The sequence below is a fragment of the Phodopus roborovskii genome, unplaced genomic scaffold (assembly GCF_943737965.1).
Source record: "Phodopus roborovskii unplaced genomic scaffold, PHOROB, whole genome shotgun sequence".
NCBI classification, from domain to species: domain Eukaryota; kingdom Metazoa; phylum Chordata; class Mammalia; order Rodentia; family Cricetidae; genus Phodopus; species Phodopus roborovskii.
In genome coordinates this window covers 8,033,645-8,051,693 of record NW_026126416.1, presented here as the reverse complement: position 1 = coordinate 8,051,693, position 18,049 = coordinate 8,033,645, and the positions used below count along the sequence as shown (strand labels likewise).

At 43.0% G+C, this 18,049-nt stretch overlaps 1 protein-coding gene across 1 annotated transcript in view; it reads left to right on the top strand.

The window, feature by feature from the left end:
* Positions 1-12,655: 12,655 nt before the first annotated feature.
* Positions 12,656-18,049, top strand: part of Xrn2 (5'-3' exoribonuclease 2) — a 69,920-nt gene continuing 64,526 nt past the window's right edge. The window contains exon 1 of the mRNA XM_051183227.1: positions 12,656-12,834. Coding sequence (XP_051039184.1) covers positions 12,760-12,834 — 75 coding nt within the window. The 5' untranslated portion in view covers positions 12,656-12,759. The remainder of the gene's footprint in view (positions 12,835-18,049) is intronic.

Sequence of the window (18,049 nt, the reverse complement as noted above, 5' to 3'; positions counted from 1 at the left end):
AATATAGCTATGACTGGACCGTGGATCCAGATACAGCAGCCCAGGCTCGGATGTTACCATGGTCCTAGTTGGCAGTGTAGTTCACTTAGATCGTCATGGACCCAATGGCAGAGTAGCCCTTGAACCTCCACATAGCTCCAGATATGGATGCAGATACCGTGTATCCACACTGCCTTTGATGGTGACATGAGCCTTGGACATCAGCACAGGTCCTATCTACAGCAGGGCCACAGACTCAGACATGATCCCGGCTTCAGCTCAGACTCATAGGATATCCTGGCCCTGGTGACCGTGCATGTTACCCAGGTGTATACATGCCTGGAAGCAGCACAGCTCTTGGGTACCAAGAAGACCACAGGTGGAGGCCCAGATCTTCGGCATCAGTGTGGCCTTTGGTGGCCACATGGGCCACAGACATCAGCACAGAGTCAGGCTGCAGTGAACCCAGATATGGCCTCTGGCATCCATCTGGGCCAGACGCCCATGGTCCAGGGTGGGGGCACAGGGATCCTGGATCAGTATGGCCCCAGTGGGGACACATCCCTTGGGCATCAACTTGGTTACAGGCTGTGCATCCACAGGGCCCACAGTGGTAACAGGAGCCACAGACATCAACACACCCCTCCCCCAGCTGCATCAGAGCCAAGGACCTAGTCATGGCCCTTGGCAGCAGCCCACCATTGCCATGACATCACCATGGCCCTGGGTGGCAAGCAGTGCATCTATCCCAACTTGTTCCTCACCACCCTCTCCTCTTCAGATCTGCCTCTCCTCCAATGCATGACTCATTCTGCCTTTTTCTCTCTCTACCATGTTGCCACCCTGTACTCACTCACCATAATGGTGCCTGACTGCCTGCGCGGGCTCATGGGTGAAATTCTTGTGCTTGCTTTGTGCTGTGTTTGTAGTTGTCTTCTGGAATCTGCCAGACCTAGCAGTGAAAACACATTTTAATGTGTGTTACTGTACCTAAGTGGTGCATGTACCCCAATAAGTTGGTTTATCGCTTTTTAAAGATTTATTTAATTTTAATTTATGTGTGGGGGCAAGTTTGTCTGTGCACTATGTACATGCAATGCCCATAGAGGCCACAAGAGGGCACTAGATTCCCTGAAGCTGGAGATACAGTTGTTAGCCTCCATGTGAGTGCTGGTAATCAAGTCCCATCCATGGCCTTTGGAAGAGCAGCCCATACTCTTAACTGCTGAGCCATCTGTCTAGCCCTTAAAGTTAATTAAAAAAGAAAAAGAACCATGGCTGGGTGGTGATGGCACATACCTTTAATCCCAGCAGTAGGAAGCCAGAGGCAGGCACGTCTCTTGAGTTTGAGGCCAGCCTTGTCTACAGAGTTCTAGGACTGCCAGGATAGTTATACAGAGAAACTCTGTCTCAAAAACAACAATAAATAAGTAACTAAAAATTGTAATGAAAAACAAAACAAAACAAAACCATAACTGAGCTCAGGCATGGTGGTACAACTTTTAATTGCAGCACTCAGAAGACAGAGGCAGGCAGAGAGAGGCCTGTGAATTTGAGGCCAGTCAGGTGTACATAGCAAGTTCCAGGCTGGTGGGAGTTACATAGTGAGACCCTATCATAACAACAAAACAAAACAGGCTGGAAGATCACTGAGCACTTAAGACACATACTGGCCTTCCAGAGGACCCAAGTTCAGTTCCTAGTACCCATACAGGCAGTTGTAAATCCAGCTCCTGTAGGATCTGGTACCTCTGGCCTCCTTGGGCACCAGTATCTGTACACACATGCACACACACTTAAAATAAAACATTTAAACAAAACAACAAAAGAGGAAACAGAGGAGACTTTTCAAGTCCACAATCCAAGCACTTGGAAGGCTGAGGTAGAAAGATGGCTGTGAGTTTTAAGCCAGCTTGGGCTGTTACGATATAAAACAAAGGAGACTTTGTTGAGGTATTTCTGACTTAGGATGAGGCTTGACAAACTCATGACATGAGGTGCTACAATGTAGGACAGAATGAATTAAGTGACCAACTAAAAATATGGACAAGAAGCAGAGGAGAGAAAGAGAAAGGGGCAGAGTGGGCAGAGGAAGATGGGAGAGAGAGAGAGAGAGAGAGAGAGAGAGAGAGAGAGAGAGAGAGAGAGAGAGAGAGAGAGAGAGAGAATGCTGTTTCTCAGAGTTGATGACGCATCATTTTAATGGAAGTCTGATTTATCCCACTACTCCATGAAGACTTGTTTCATACCCCACTTCTTGCTTCACTTCCTTTCCTTCTCTCTTTTGAACTCATATACTAAGTTCTGTTTCTCTAAATATTTATGGCCTCCCCCTTCACAAACTGCTTAATGTTACTTAATTTTAAATGTATTCATGCTTACTCACTTGGAACATAAGCTCTTTATGGTGAAATTGGACCTTGGATCTCCTTCATGGAGAGCTAGGAGGATGTAGATGTTCTTCAGTCATTTCAGTTTCCAAAACTCATCTGGGTAAACAAGTGAAAGTAATAAGAAGATAACTACAATTCTGATTCTATTCAGGGACCAAGGAGGGTTTGTAAGCCCTTTAGTAATTCATTGCTTACATTGGCAACAGAATTTCAGTCAAGGACCAAGCATCACTTCAGGGAATGTCTTTTAAAGGCAAACTGGTGCTGGTGTAGTAAGCTACAGGAGGATTTCATGTCTTCACAATCTTTTTCCAATAAGAAATTCCAGCCAGGGCAGTCACATTTGTATTCAAAGCCTGCCAACTCTGACCAGAAATCAGGTCTCTAGTTAAAGTCACACCTTGACAAGTGGATTAGATATTTTAGTGAAAGGCAGATAAATGTCACTCATGTCACTAAATAAAAGTCAAGGCTGGCTTATCAGCTTGTAGGGTTGAGGTCTTACCTTCGACACTTCTCAGAGTGCTTTACACTTTATTATCCTTTAGCCAGGGTCTTTTCCACAGAGTCTCTTCCATTTGTACCACAGAGGGAATTACACTATTCACTCTTAGGAATATGTGACTTCTGTCAACTTCCTGTCTTCCTTTAAGAGACAATATGGAAATCTGCCAGAATTCCCTCAAATGTCATATTACAGAAGGAAACGGAGTAGGCTTTCTTCACTGCTTCACTGTACTGGATGTAGGACATCGTGTACCTACTTTACAAGAAAATCATGGCTCTGATCACTTAGGTTATAGTTTAGACTCAAGCGTAGGATTTGTCATCTAAATCTATGTAATACCAAGTATGGATTTTGGTCTGTAGTTTTTATCATTTCTTTCTCTCTAAAACCTAGTACACATAGCCAAACTTGCCAAATGTGTCAGTAGCAGCAGGTACATACATACATACACACACACACACACACACACACACACACACACACACACACACACACTTCAACCTGTTCTTGCTCCTCCAAGGTTAAAAACAAAAAGATGTTTGGACAAAGGTGTGGCTACTGGATGTCTTGACCCTCAATACCAAATTATAGGATGTTTGACTTAGGGCTTGATGACCAGACATTTTGGGTATTGGGAAGGTAATTACATTTGTTGTCCCTTGTATTGTGTTAAGGAAGTAGTTTGATCTCCCTTTTGATTGTGGTATATAAGAACTATGAGTAATAAATTTGGAACTTTTCACAGTATTCACTGGAAGCCCTATCTTCTGCCTCTTGTCTATTTCGTTCCTCAATTCTCACTTTCCTTCTCAGGAACATATGGACAAGCTGGCCAGACCCTACATCAATTAGAATAAATAAAAACGTTCTGATATTTGCTCATCAAGGTCATCTTTACTTTTGTCTTTGAAATATACTTGTTGATTATGATGGTTAATCTTGACTGCTACCTTGATGAGATTTAGAATCCTCTAGAAGATATACCTCCAGGGCCATCTGTGAGACTGACTCCTGAGTGGTTTAACTAAGGAGGGAAGATTCTCCTTACATGTGGAGAGCACCATGTTGAAGGCTGAGGCTCCAGCCTGAATGAAGAGGGGGAGGGAAGGTGAAAGCCCAATGAATGACAGCATTAATCTCTCTCCACTTCCACCTCTGCTTTGACATAAGTCTCTACTCTTAGACTACCATTATTTCAAGATTTCTTTAAGCCTTGGGGGGGGGTCTTCCCTTTAAAACTGAGCAAGATTTTTTTTTAAATTAAATGTTATTAAAATTAAAATAAAAAATTATGGAACAAAAATCCTCCTGCCCAAGGACAAATAACTTCTGGAATGCTGGAGCTTGTTGTTCATATAACAAGCCATGTATTTTTGCTTCTGTAAACAAGCTTGTTTACACCAAATGCATAGGATGTGCTTGATCACACATAGGTGGGAGGCACAAAGGCAGGAAGTATATCAAGATGTATGCTTGGACCTGATTGGATAAAGGCAAGAAGTACAGGCCTTGTGGGCTTTGCGTTCATAAGGTTCTAACTAATGTAATTTGCTGCCATACTATGGGGATCCTGGTGTGGATCTGGCCAGTGGCCATTGTCCTGGCCAGTATTTAATTTAAAGCTTGCTTCAAATAAGGCTCAAAAATTGTGGCAGTGTTCTTATTCTTGCCTGGTTGGGATTTACATCACCATAAGAAAACCCACTCTGGAGCCTGATCTCATACATGACAAATGCAAACCAGAATTATTTGTCATTGCAACAAATCATACCTTCATCCTCATATATTAGAAGGAAAGAACATTTACAAATGAAATAGGAAATAATTTAAGATTATATGGATGAGCTGAATTCATATGGCAGATGAGAATGTGTGGAAGCTAGGCTGGGCTTCTTTGCCGGGAGAAAGGGGCAAAGAGTAATATTTGAGTTGGCAAAAAGTGGTGGGGACACTAGCACTTTATACCCAACGAGGCGGGAGTGAGGAAGAAACGCAAGGGGGAGGAAGGAAGCAGATGTGATGGTGGAAAGTTTCTAGCCACAACTTGGCTAAAAAAGTGAGACACCAAGCTAGACCCTGAATGTCTCTGATCCCAAGATAATGATGCTGCCTAACAAATCTCATTTCAGACTTAAAACTGAGCCACGGTTCATAGTCCCCAACTCCGCCAGAAAGAAGGCAGTAGCATCAGGAACAGAGTACTGTTTCCTACCCTAAGACCAACGAGGCAAGGATTTTTTTCTGAAATATATAGTTTACAAAGGTAAACTATGAACCAGGTGGTGATGGTGCATGTCTTTAATCCCAACCCTCAGGAGGCAGAGGCAGCTGTATCTCTATGAGTTTGCAGAGTGAGTTCCAGGATAGTCAGAGCTACACAGAGAAACCCTGTCTCAAAAAACCAAAACCAAAACCAACCAAACAAAAAAGATAAAATATTTATTGTTAAAAAGAAAAATTGAAAAATGAAGGCTGGCCTGTTGGCACAGGCAGGCCTTTAATCCCAACACCTAGGATTTCAAGTTCAAAGGCAATGAGGGCTGCATAAAAAGGTACTCTCTCAAAAACAACAACAAAAGCCTAAAGAAGAGAAAAACAGTTTACCAATGCTGGAACCTCTAGCACATCAGAATGTCAATGTATTTGAAGATAGGATCTTTAATGAGCTAATTAAATGAGGTCATTAGGTCTTAAGCCATTATGCTTGGCCTCCTTAATAAAAGAGGAGTTTGATGCCAGCTGAGTTAGAGTGTACGTGTAATACTAGCTGATTCAAGAGATTTTCGAGTTTGAGGTTTGCTGGGGCTATAGAGTATTGAGGGAGAACTGTTTGCTCTGCCACTCCACTGTGCCAACAAAGTTTATCTTTAATCAGAGGGCAGGGCTATCTACTAGTGGACTAAAATTAGCCATTGAAGTTGAGGGGGGACATATACAGAGATATGGGAAGTAGTAGGGAGGGACTTAGAAATGTGTGTGGACTTTTGGATTGAGAAAGGAACGACAGTGGAGGACATTGGTTACTTCTGCATTGTTTCTGTGATCAGTTGGGTATGAACCCCATATTTGCCTCCCGAGTTTTTATTAATAATAGAATAATTTAAATAATCATTATAATACAACTGTAAGGATGGAAAAATTTAGCCTAATTCTCCCTAGACTCTGCCCCCTAGCAGTGAGTAGGCAAAAGGTCATTCTTGACTGTTTACAACAGGGTGGGTTACTGACAGCACCTGTGAGTGAATGAGAACAGGAAATGAGCTGTGCCACACTATCCAGAAGCCCTAGCGAAAGCAGACTTCCTGGGCAAAGCGCGGGCTTGGATAGTTCAAATTGATTTGTCCACACTGGATGCTATTGAGATGATTGGTTTGTAATGCACGGGCTTTGTTGTAACCCTATAAAAGCTGTCTGAACCCTGTACCAAGGGGTTCCCAGTCCTCTACCCCACGTGGAGTATGCTGTGGACCCCAGTGCACCGGAATATAAAAGACCTCATGCTTTTGCATCAAGATCGCTTCTCGTGAGTGATTTGGGGGGCCGCCTTACCTGAGTTGGGGCGTGAGGGTCCATGCCCTCCATGGGTCTTTCACCATACCTTGTATCTTTAAGAAGCCCCTGAACTGGACTCAGACACATGAGAAGGATGACATGAAGTCATAGGAAGAAAAGAGACTGGAAGAGACTACAGAGGTGATATCTACTAGAACTTTGGTCCTGGACTTTTGAACTGTGAAGGTTAAAAAACAAAAACAAAAACAAAAAAAGTGACTGCTTAACTCCAAGAGTTTATTACAGTTAGGGTCTGCAGTGTAACGAGTACGGGTTTTTCCTCCCGCCGCCAGTCTTGTCCTGCTCTTGTTCCACCGCCACGCCAGCCCCAAATAATGCACAGAGACTCTGTATTTGATACAATACTGTTGGCCCGGTTACTTGTTTCTTATCGGCTAGCTCTGCCTTTAATTATTAACCCATTTCTGCTGATCTATGTATTTTCACATGGCCTTCTCTTACCGGGGAGGCGGCTGGCATCCAGCTCTCTCCTGACTCTCCATCTTGACTCCTCCTTACTCCTTCCTATTTCCTCCTTGTCTCCTAGTCCCTCCTATCTTCCTTTCCTATTGGCCAACAGTGCTTTATTATTAACCAGTATGAGAAACATACGAGCACAGAAGATTAAAGTTTGGTTCCCACCCCCGCTGCAGGCTCACTCACAACCACTGGTAAGTGTAGCTCCAGGGTGTCTGAGGTTAGTCACACACACACATCTCATCTCTCCCCACATACACATAATTAAGATTCTTTTTAAAATCTTAAGAAAAAAACAACAACAACAAAAAACCGAGTACATTGCAGCTGGGCCTAGCGATGTATGCCCACAATCCCAGGGCTTAAGAGGTGGAGGGAGAGGCTCAGCAGTTCAAGTCACTCTTGGTTACAAAGAGAGTATATGGCCAGCCTGGGCTACGTGAGACTGACAAATAAGACAAAGATGAGTGAATTGTGGAGATGTAAACTGGGCAAAACTGATAAGGATCAAGAGAGAAAGAAAGCATTCCATAATCTAGAAAACAACAGTAGGCAAAAACAGATAAAATATTCCCTATTAACAATGTTAATGGAGATTAGAATGGTTTTTCAAATGTTCATGAACATTTTGGGGTCTATTTTACCCTCAATTTTCCCACCCTACCTCCAGAGAGCTCACTGACTATCCTTTCCAGATTTGGCTTCGCCCCAGCTTCACTGACAAAGTCCCCAGAAAAGCAGGAGTGTTCCTTATATTCTGACAAGTACTATAGTAGCTTTTCATTCTTTAGTATAACTGTTTTTTGTTTTGTTTTTAATCCCCCCCACCCAAGTCAGGGTTTATCTGTGTATCATTAGCTGTCTTGGAACTTACTTTGTAGACCACAATGGCCATGAGCTCAGAGACCCACCTGCCTCTGCCTCCCAAATGCTGTGATTAAATGTGTGCACCTCCTCTGCCTGGCCAGTATAACTGTTTTTAAGAGTTGCCCTAACTAGGCCAATGAGATTACTCATCCAGTAAATGTGGTTGTTGCAAAGCCTGAAGACCCATGTTTGAATCCAGGGACTTGTCCTTTGACCTCCACACACTCATTATGGCATATACCCCTCCTCAAATAAATAAATAAAACAAATAAGTATAATAAAAGAGTTGCCTTTATTGAGTCATATTATGAAAAGTATATTCTTATGGCAGTTTAGTAAAACTTAGTTCCTGAAAAATCTAGATTTATGTGGTATAATAAAAACTGAATATTCGGTTTTACATATTATCCTTTACTTTCATGTAAGCTGAAATCTTTCCTCTGGCCCATGAAATCTAGGTGAACATGTTTCAAAATGTTTGACTGTTAAATATGTATTTCCAACACTCAAACTCCCATCACCTCTTCTGTTTGTGAACTGTCACATTGTCCACACTTGTGATTCCAGACCACACTGACACAACATGAGACTGGGTCTCTTCCTCAATTTATAGAAGACAAATTCAAGCTTGAGTATTACAAGACTTCCGAGGACACACTGGGCTGTGGAAAGTATCACAACACTTAGTCCATACCCTCCTGCAACCACCTGGGCTCCATGTCTTCATTTCCTTCACTTTTTCCCTAGTGCCAAATATCCATATTTTAAAAGAGATTTATTTACTTTTACTGTATTATGCTGATCTGTGTTTTGCCCACTATGTGTCTGTGCATCATGTACACGCCTTATGTCTGAGAAAGTCAAGAGGGCACTGGATCACTAAAACTAGAGTTACAGATGGCTGTGAGCCACTGTGTGGGTGTTGAGAACTGAACCTGGGTCCTCTACAAGAGCAGTTAAGTTCTCTTAACTGCTGAGCCATTGCTCCAGCCCCCAAATGTCCATTTTTTTCTATGTCTTCTATATAAATTGTTAGGAAATTTAAGTACTTGTCCCTTACAGCTCTCTTCCTTCCCACACAGCTGTAGAACTTCCCTGCAAACAAGGTTGAGCAAACAAGGTTGTTTTCAGAACTTTCTGGTGTGTAGTGCCTGTGCTTTGACCCCAGGTGATGCATGGCTTCCTCCTATGCTTAGCCCATCCCCTGGCTTGGGACATAAGCCCATTACTCTCTGTAATAAAGGGTAGCAGCTTCTTCGTAACTTCTCATGGTGGTCTGTTAAGTGTTTCAATCCCGACACCCTCCGCCAAGCTTGGCACACTGGCTACGCAGGCACGCCACAAATAAAATGGTTATTTCACTATGTAAGTGAATGGGCTTTGTATTTCCCTAAATTCTATAACTGGTTTGTTAGGACAAGTCTTTACAATAGATAGGAACTTAGCCCCAAATACCTTATGTACAAGTGCTTTTTTTTAGGGGTATGTGTGGGGTGAGGTAGAGGCTCAAGATCAATAGACAAACACTGTATTAGTTACTTTTCTATTGCTGTGATAAGATGCCATAACCGAGGCAGCTTAATAAGGGTTTACTTGTGCTTACAGCTCCAGAGGGATAAGAGTCAATCACCATCAAGGTTGGGGAGGGTGGCAGCAGGCAGGCACAGCAGCTGGTATAGAAAGCGGAGAGCTCCCATTTTCAACTTCAAGCAAGAAGCAGAGAGAGCAAACTGGGAATGGTGCCTGGCTTCTGAAACTCTCAAAGCTCACTTCCAGTAACATACTTGTTTCAACATGGCCGTACCTCCTAAGCCTCTCCAAACATTTCCACCAACTGGGGACCAAACATTCAAATGCCTGAGACTATGGAGGGTATCTCATACAAATTTATCAACCACATTATAAGAGAGGTTTTTTAGCTGGGTCTCAAAAAAACCTGGGAGCCAGGCTTAGGAGTGTTTCTCCTATCATAGACTAGCAGAAGTTTCTTGATTTTTCATTTGCTTTTTTGAGGCAGGGTTTGACTCAGGCTAGCCTCCTGCCTCTTCAACCTCTTCAGTGATAGGATTACAGGTGTGTGACTCCTGGCCAGACCAAGACATTTCAATGCTTATTATTTTATACAGCTTTGACTCTCTCTACATTTCAAAATTCAAAACTGTCTGTGATAGACTTCTCCCACACTCAACATAGCAAACTGCCTGCTCCTACTCAACTGCCTATAAATTTGTGTTCTTATAAGAATACAGCACATCCCAGGGGAATCAAACTCTTGATAAGGGGCTATTTCCAATTAAAATAAGAAATTTCATTATAGACATAATATTCTGGAATATTTGTTTTACTATCCTTAAGTTAAACAAGGGTTAACTACCTAAGTTCCACACTAACATTTAAACTAAATCATTGAACCACCCAGGAAGGGGTGACATTTACTGGCTGCCATATAGCAGAGAAACACAGAAGCCTCTTGAGGTGAGCCTTTAGGATTGAGTGTGATTTGTCAGACCAAGAGGGGATTCAGGGAAGAGAGACTTTCAAGCTTGAACAAATGGATACAAATACCTTCTTTCAGACCTCTTTCATATGCTGGAGGAAAATATCTGAAGTCACCAGAAAACAAGGGATAAAAATATCATGTTGGTTTGAGAACACAGTATTAAATGATCCTTGGAGTGAAATGCAAGCTATATGAATAAGCAATGGAGTTAACCCTTTGACAACCTGACTTTATCTGTTATGTGTTACAAAAGACAAAACAAAACAAAAACCCTAAATGGTACAGCAAGACCCTAGGATGGATGGAATAGTTTGTTACACTGTTCCTGCCTCAGGCAAACAATTATTGCCTCAAGGCCATGCTGTTACTGCCCTTATACAAACACACACTCACAAAAGCAGTCCCTTTCTGCTTACTTTCTTGCCTGCTGCATGCACTGACTCTAATAAACTTGTTTTTTTTTTTTTTTTTTTTTTTCCTGTTTGTAGAATTCTTTTTGCACTGGAGTCACTGGCCTGACACAGCCAGCCAGTACAGAAGGCTCAAATGGCTATTAAATAAGACAATTCTTTAGTTCCTTGTCACAGCACATTGTAGGGTCTCAGTAAATGCTAGTGAGTCTAGGGGCAAGATTCACCGAATTCTGGCTACATCCTGGAACTAATTAAAGTGACTTGTTGGAAGAGAGACATACATGGTCCCCCCACAAGAGGGGAAAGGGACAAGATCTCCTGAGCAAACTGGGAGCAGAGTGGGTGTTGGTTGGTGGGTGGGGGTGGTGAGGGGAGAGGGAGTTAGGAGGAAAGGGGAGAAGGAGAAAGGAGAGGAGAACATGAGGGAGTAGACAGATTGAGTCTGGGGAAGAATAGAGGAGAGCAAGAAAAGAGATACCATAATAGAGGGAGCCATTATAGGTTTATATGTTCAAAGACCTACAAGGACAACCCCAAGTAACAATGTGGAGAGGCTACCTTAAATTAAATGCCCTTTCTTGATAATGAGATTGATGACTACTTTATATGCCATCATAGAGCCCTCATCCAGTAGCTGATGGAAGCAGAAGCAGACACCCACAGCTAAACACTGAGCATAACTCCTGGAATCCAGTTGCATAGAGGGAGGAGTGATGAACAAAGGGGTCAAGTCCAGACTGGGGAAACCCACAGAAACAGCTGACCTGAACAAGGGGGAGCTCATGGACCCCAGACTGATATCTTGGAAACCAGCATAGGACTGACCCAGAACCCCTGAACTTGGGTCTGTTAGAAGGCTGTTAGAAGGACCTCTGACAGCGGAACCAGGATATATCCCTGGTGCACAAAAGGACTTCTGGAGCACATTCCCCATAGAGGGATACTAGAGGCAGGAGGGAGGGCCTAGGCCTTACCCCAAAGGACTTGACAGATTTTGATGATCCCTCCTGGAAGGCCTCACCCTCCCTGGGGAGTGGATGGGGGGAGCTGGTGGGGGACATGGGAGGATGGGAGGGAGAGGGAACTGGGATTGATATGTAAAATAAGAAAGAAAAAGAAAAAAATGACTTGTTGGGCTGAGAGATGGATCAGCAGCAAAGATTTCACATTTCTCTTCCAAAGGAGCAGTTTGTCTCCTGGCACCCTTATCAGGCAGATTATGGCTGTAACAAGTATCAGCACTCTTACACCTACCCACATGAGGAGGTACACACATAAGCACAATCAAAAATAAACACACACACACTCTCTCTCTCTCTCTCTCTCTCTCTCTCTCTCTCTCTCTCTCTCTCTCTCTCTCTCTCAGTTTTTGGAGACAGGGTTTCTCTGTGTAGCTTTGGACCCTGTCCTGAAACTAGCTCTAGTACACTAGGCTGGGCTTGAACTCACAGAGATCAGCCTGCCTCTGCCTCCCAAGTGCTGGGATTAAAAGTGCCCGGCATTTTAAACATGTTTCTAGAAGTTGCTTATGTAAAGCAGATCTTTTTTTAAAAAAAAATGTAAAAATACTTTATGATGCTTTTTCATAGTGCTGCCAGGTACAGTAGCATAAAATTGAGAGAAACCAGGAAATAGAAACTGGAGTGCGGACGCTTCTACTCAGACTTATTTGTGAGAAAGGAAGCAAGGCAGGCCACGCCTTTCTAAAGTCCTGACCGCAGGGGCAAGGGCCTGCTACCTACGCCACTACTCGGGGGACCACCGCGGGGGGAGGCGTAAACCCGGAGCCCAGCTCTCCAAAGCTGGATTGGAAAAAGCAGCGAGCCAGGTCTTAACGACCCCACCCCACAGCCTGCCCAGACCGGCCACAACTAGCGCGATCTAGTCGCTCCCTCACTCAGCCTGGATACTTTCCCGGCTTCCCGCGCGGTGGGGCGTGACGCCACTTCCGGTCTCTGAACGCACGTGGGAGGAAGTGCCAGTGCCCGCGGCTGCTGCTCCTGCCTGTCTCGTTGGTTACACTAGCCCGCTGGCCCGGCCGCTGCCCCGTGCCCGTGCCGCCCGCTGGTCATGGGAGTCCCGGCGTTCTTCCGCTGGCTCAGCCGCAAGTATCCGTCCATCATTGTCAACTGCGTGGAGGAGAAGGTGAGGAGGCGGTCAGTGCGCGGTTGCGGGGACCCGACGCGGCACGTCTAGGCCGAGGCCCTAGGGGCCGGACGCCTGCCCCAGGCAGCCTCGCGGGCCGCTCCGCGGGTTCGCGGTTCCGGAGGCGGTCTGGGAGGAGCGAGCGAGAGTCGGGGGTCTGTGGGGGTCTGGGCGGCTCCTCCCCCGCCCGCTAAGCGGGGCACCCCGGGGCTCCGCCCACGGCTTTGTTTCCTTGGCTGCCCGCGCAGCTCAGGGCTCCGGAGGGCGCCCTGACTGGGTGGCCCCTGACGCGGGCTGCAGGGTCGGCAGGGTAGGGGCCGCTTGCTAGTCCACACGCGTGTTGCACTCGGCGTTCCCGGTGGCCGGATCGCATGTTTCCCTCCCGAGCCTGTCGATTTGTTGCAGTTAACCGTTCGCTTAGGGCAGCTAGTTCCGAAGGACTGGGACGGGGGAGCTTGCTGTTTCACTTTCCGGTTTCTCAGTTGGTGTTAGTTTGCTTGTTTGGAGATAGACTTTTAGCTGTTCCGATTCGTGAGTTTTGCTTTCATCTTTCCCGTGATTCTGTCCGAGTTCGACTTGTTACTCTCAATTAGAATTTCTGGATTGGAAAAGTTCGGAACACATGTGTCCCCTCCCACTTTTGGCTTTAGAACCGAGTTACCCGCCTGTCTCTGAGAACCTATTTCTCCTGCTTTCGGTTATTTACTTTCTCATCTCCTATCTTAGAAGAAACCAAAAGCTTTATTTTGGTGCCATTCCTAATATTTCTGTGTTCCCCTGGGCCAAAGGAAAGCAACAGTTCCTTGTTATGTTCTTTCCTGTCCTGTCCGGTCTTAGAGACAGGCACTTTGAACTGCTTTGGGTTTTTTTTTTTTTTTTTTTTTTTTTTAAGGTTTTTGAGACAGGGTTTCTCTGTGTAACTTTGGAGCCTGTCCTGGAACTAGCTCTTGTAGACCACGCTGGTCTTGAACTCCCAGTGCACCACCAATGCCTGGCCTTGGTTCTATCTTTAAATATGTTTATATTAGATTTATCTGCCCGAGGTCTATCTAATTTTAGGTGGAAGAGGAATTAGACATTTATTCACCATTACTCTGTCTCCCTAATGCTAATCCATATATCTGACGTTGGTAAACTTTTGTAAGTTAACAGAGAACACCTTTACATTTTTATCAAGCCAAGTTGTGGTGTATGCCTTTATCCCAGCACTTGGGAAGCAGAGGCAGGCTGATCCTGAGTTCCAGGTCAGCCTAGTCTACATATTGAGTTCAAAGCAAGCAAAGGCTTACAAGTGAGACCCTCTTTCAAAACAAACAAAAATTCTATCTCCAGTACAAAGTATCCTTTTACTAGTTTCTATACAAAGTATCCCTTTTCTAGTTGCTAAATTTGATGTTAGCTTTTTTCCCCTCAAGCTGTCTCAACTCTGGTCCGCTGTACTTTTTAGTTCTCATTCAAGATTGTCAAAGCTTTGGCCAAATAAGTTTTGAGAGAAGTGGTCTTGTTGACTGTTAGATACTGTGATTGCAGTGTAGGTTGCTTATCTTTTACTAGAGCGGGTCCCTCCCGTCCTCCCAACCTTTCACCCGGTGCACTTTATACCTTTCTCCATCTAAATTTTTTTTTCATGTGTTCTGTCAAGTCCTTTTTTCATTTCGCCTCTTTTAAGTATTAAGTTTTCCTTTGGAGAAAGGATCTTGCTGTTTAGCTTCAAACTACAGACACTTCCACTCCCAGCTTGGAGTTGTCTGTATGTTTTCTTCACCGAACTTTTTCAGTATGCTTCTTGGGACTGTTTCCTGAATTTTCTTTCTTGGCTTAAAGGTGGCCTAAGAATTGAATTCTTAGAAAATGTCACTGTGTGATCTGAGTTTTCTGTCATTTTAGGTCCCAAAATACCTTTATAAGAATAAAGTTCAAGTTGAAAAACCAGTTCCCATGAAGACACCAGAAGCATTCTTTTCAGCTATTATTGTTGATGAAAAGTTCAATGTTAATTTTCTTTTAAGACACTATCTCACTATTTAGCCCTGGTTGAACTCAAAGAGATATGCCTGTTTCTGCCTCCCAAGTGCCAGGATTAAAGGTACTGGTCACCAGGCCTGGCTATTTAGGTGATATCTGCTTATTTAAGCAAGATTTTGGTAGTATTTACTGTGTATCAGTCACTGTTCAGAGCACTTTATTGATACTAGGTTGTTAGGTGCTTATAACAGCTGCTTATTACAGAGAGGAAAATTGAAAAGGAAGATTCAAGGTAACTTCTAGCTAATAAATATCAGTACCTGTGTGGAAACTAGGAAGGTCATCCTCCTAACTTATGACTTCCCTTCTCATTCTTTGGAATTGATTTTTTTTGTTTGTTTGTTTTTGGTTTTGTTTTGGTTTTTTTCTTTTCATAATGCCATTTGCACATATTTGCATAATATATTTAGGTCCCATTCACCCTTTCTTTACAATATCTTGTTTCCCTCCTGCTAATCATTCCTCCCAACTAGCTCCCCTTCTACATTGACTTTGTATGAGCTGTGTGGTGATACATTATTTATGATTTATTAAAGCTTATTTGAGGATTCAGAAAGCAAAGCCAGGCACACACTTTTAATACCAGAAGCCAAAAGCTAGGAGGTGGTGGTATATACCTTTAATTTAGGACTCAGGATTAAGAGGTCCAAAGTCACCCAGATCTACACAAGATTGATCCAGTCCTAACGAGAAACAGCTTACACAAAGATGATCTTAAAACCTGGGATCACACACCTTTAATCCCAGCGTTGGAGAGGTATATAAGACAGAGCAAGGTTTTTAGGATTGGGCATTCATTCTCCAGCCACTTTGAGAATAGGAACACCCCAGCCCTATCAGAGGTAAGAGCTCTCTGGTAGTTTGGCTGCTTTGATTCTCTGATCTTCAGCTTGAACCCCAGTATCTGTCTCTGGATCATTTATTGTGTTACAGAACTGGTCAGTTTAATTAGTATTGTTTAGAAGAATGTGGATGAGTGTTTTTTTCTCCTTTGTTTCAAGACTTTTTCTGTGTAGCTCTGGTTGTCCTAGAACTCACTCTGAAGACCAGGCTGACCTGGAACTCAGATCTACCTGCTTCTGCCTCCCAAATTCTGAGATTAAAGGCAAGCACCACCACTGCCTGGTGAAATTGCTTTGAGTGTGTGTATGTGCACCAAGGACAGGAGTGGAGGGGTACATGTTTGCCTTGGCATGTGTAGGTCAGAGGACAACTTTGTGAAGTCAGTTCTTTCCTTCTAAGCAAACACCTTGGCCCTTATGCTGTATATATAGTCTTCATTGCTCATTGACTAGATAACATTCATGTTACATAGTTAGATTTTGAGATTAATGATATTGTTACATCTCCTTATTTTTGAAACAAAGTCTCTTTATATAGTACAGGCTTTCCAGGAACTCATGATCCTTCGGTGCTGAGATTATAGGCATGCATTACTGTGCCCAGCTGCTATGTATTTGTTATATTAATGAATTTTATTATCACACTCTCATGTGTATATGTTATGCACTTTGCTTTTCTTTACTCCTTCCCATTATCTTCTTCCAGCAGAAGTCTAGAATCCTCTTGAGAGAATGCATGGGTTATTTGTCCTAGCCTAGTTGTTAAGTATATTTTTCAGTTGTCTTTGTGGCTTAATAATACTTCAGTGTGTGTATGTACACATCTTTCTGTATACATAGAATTCTTTCTTAGGCTGTTTTTTTAATAAACTGGGTACTGGCTGTTCAGCATAGTGTCTCAATAAATATGGATGTACAAATATTTCTGTTGTATGCTGACTTGTATTCTTTCTAGTATATATTCAGGAATATTAACAGTAGTTAAATCACATCATATAGTAGTTCTACCTTTTTCTCTTTCATATTTTCTTTAGGAATCTCCATATTCACTTCCATAAAGGCTGCAGACATACTTTTCCATCTAGCAATGTGTTATCACCACTCCCCAGTATCCTTGCTAGTACATGATGTTTGATTTCTTTATGATAGCCATTTTCACTAGGGTGAAATCTCATTGTAGTTTTGATTTGTATTTCTTGATGATTAAGGTTTTTCTTTTTTCTTTTTCTTTTTTTTTGGGGGGGTGGTAGTATTGGCCACTTTATTTTTTGGTTTTTGTTTGTGTTTGTATGAGTGCCCTCTGAGGCCACAAGAGGGCACTAGATTTCCTCTAGAGCTGGTGTTACAGGCAGTCATGAAGCACTTCATGTTGGTGCTGGGAACCAAACTGGTCCTCTATAAGAGCAACAAGTGTCTGCAGCCACTGAGCTGTCTCTTCACCTTCTCATTTGTCTGATCTTTTTTTTTTTTTTAATCTTAAAATGTTTTCCTTGTATTTTCTTTTGGTAGTTGTAGAGTTTCAGGTCTAGTATTTAAGATTTTTGATCTATTTTGAATTTCTTTTGTACTGAATAAGAGACAGGGTTCTGGTTTGTTCTTTTGTATGTAAATACTCAGTTCTGTAGCATGGCATGTTGAAGAGACTTTCTCTGGCATGGTTTTTGGCACTTTTGCCAAATGCATGGTGGCTATTACGCTTTTTTTTTTTTTTTTTTTTAAACTTCTGGGGCCTCTGTTTCTTTTTTTACATGGCTCTTTTTGTGGTTGCTAAGGTTGGTAACAACGCTATTTTTGTTACTATGGCTGTGTTGTATAATTTGAGAGTGGGTGACACCTCTAGTGTTGTTCTTTTTGTTCAGGATTGCTTTGGCTTTTTTGTGCTTTTGATTTTTTTTTTCTTTTCTTTCTGTGGAGAATGTCTTTGGAACTTTTATATGAGTTATATTGAGTCTGTACATTGCTCTTGAGCCTGTCCAAGGCATGGAAGGTTTTTGTCTTCTAGTGTCTGCATTCTTTAATGTTTTATTTTGGGGTTTTATGTGTGGTGCATGCACACAGGTTGTTTGTGCTGTGCTTTTTTGTGAAGAGGCGGAAAGAAGACATTGGGTATCTTCCTTGTTTACTTCCCACCTTATTCATTTAAGACAGGGTTTCTCATTGAACTGGGAGCTCACTTTTTAGGTGAATCTAACTGACACTAGCAAACTTCCAAGATCTCCAGGTCTCACTCTCCCAACTCTAGGGTTACAGGTATGCACAGCCTGCTTATTACACAATGATCCTGGGATTCAAACTTCTTAATAAATTGTCACTTATTCTGAGCTGCTACCCATTAAAGCAAAACAAAA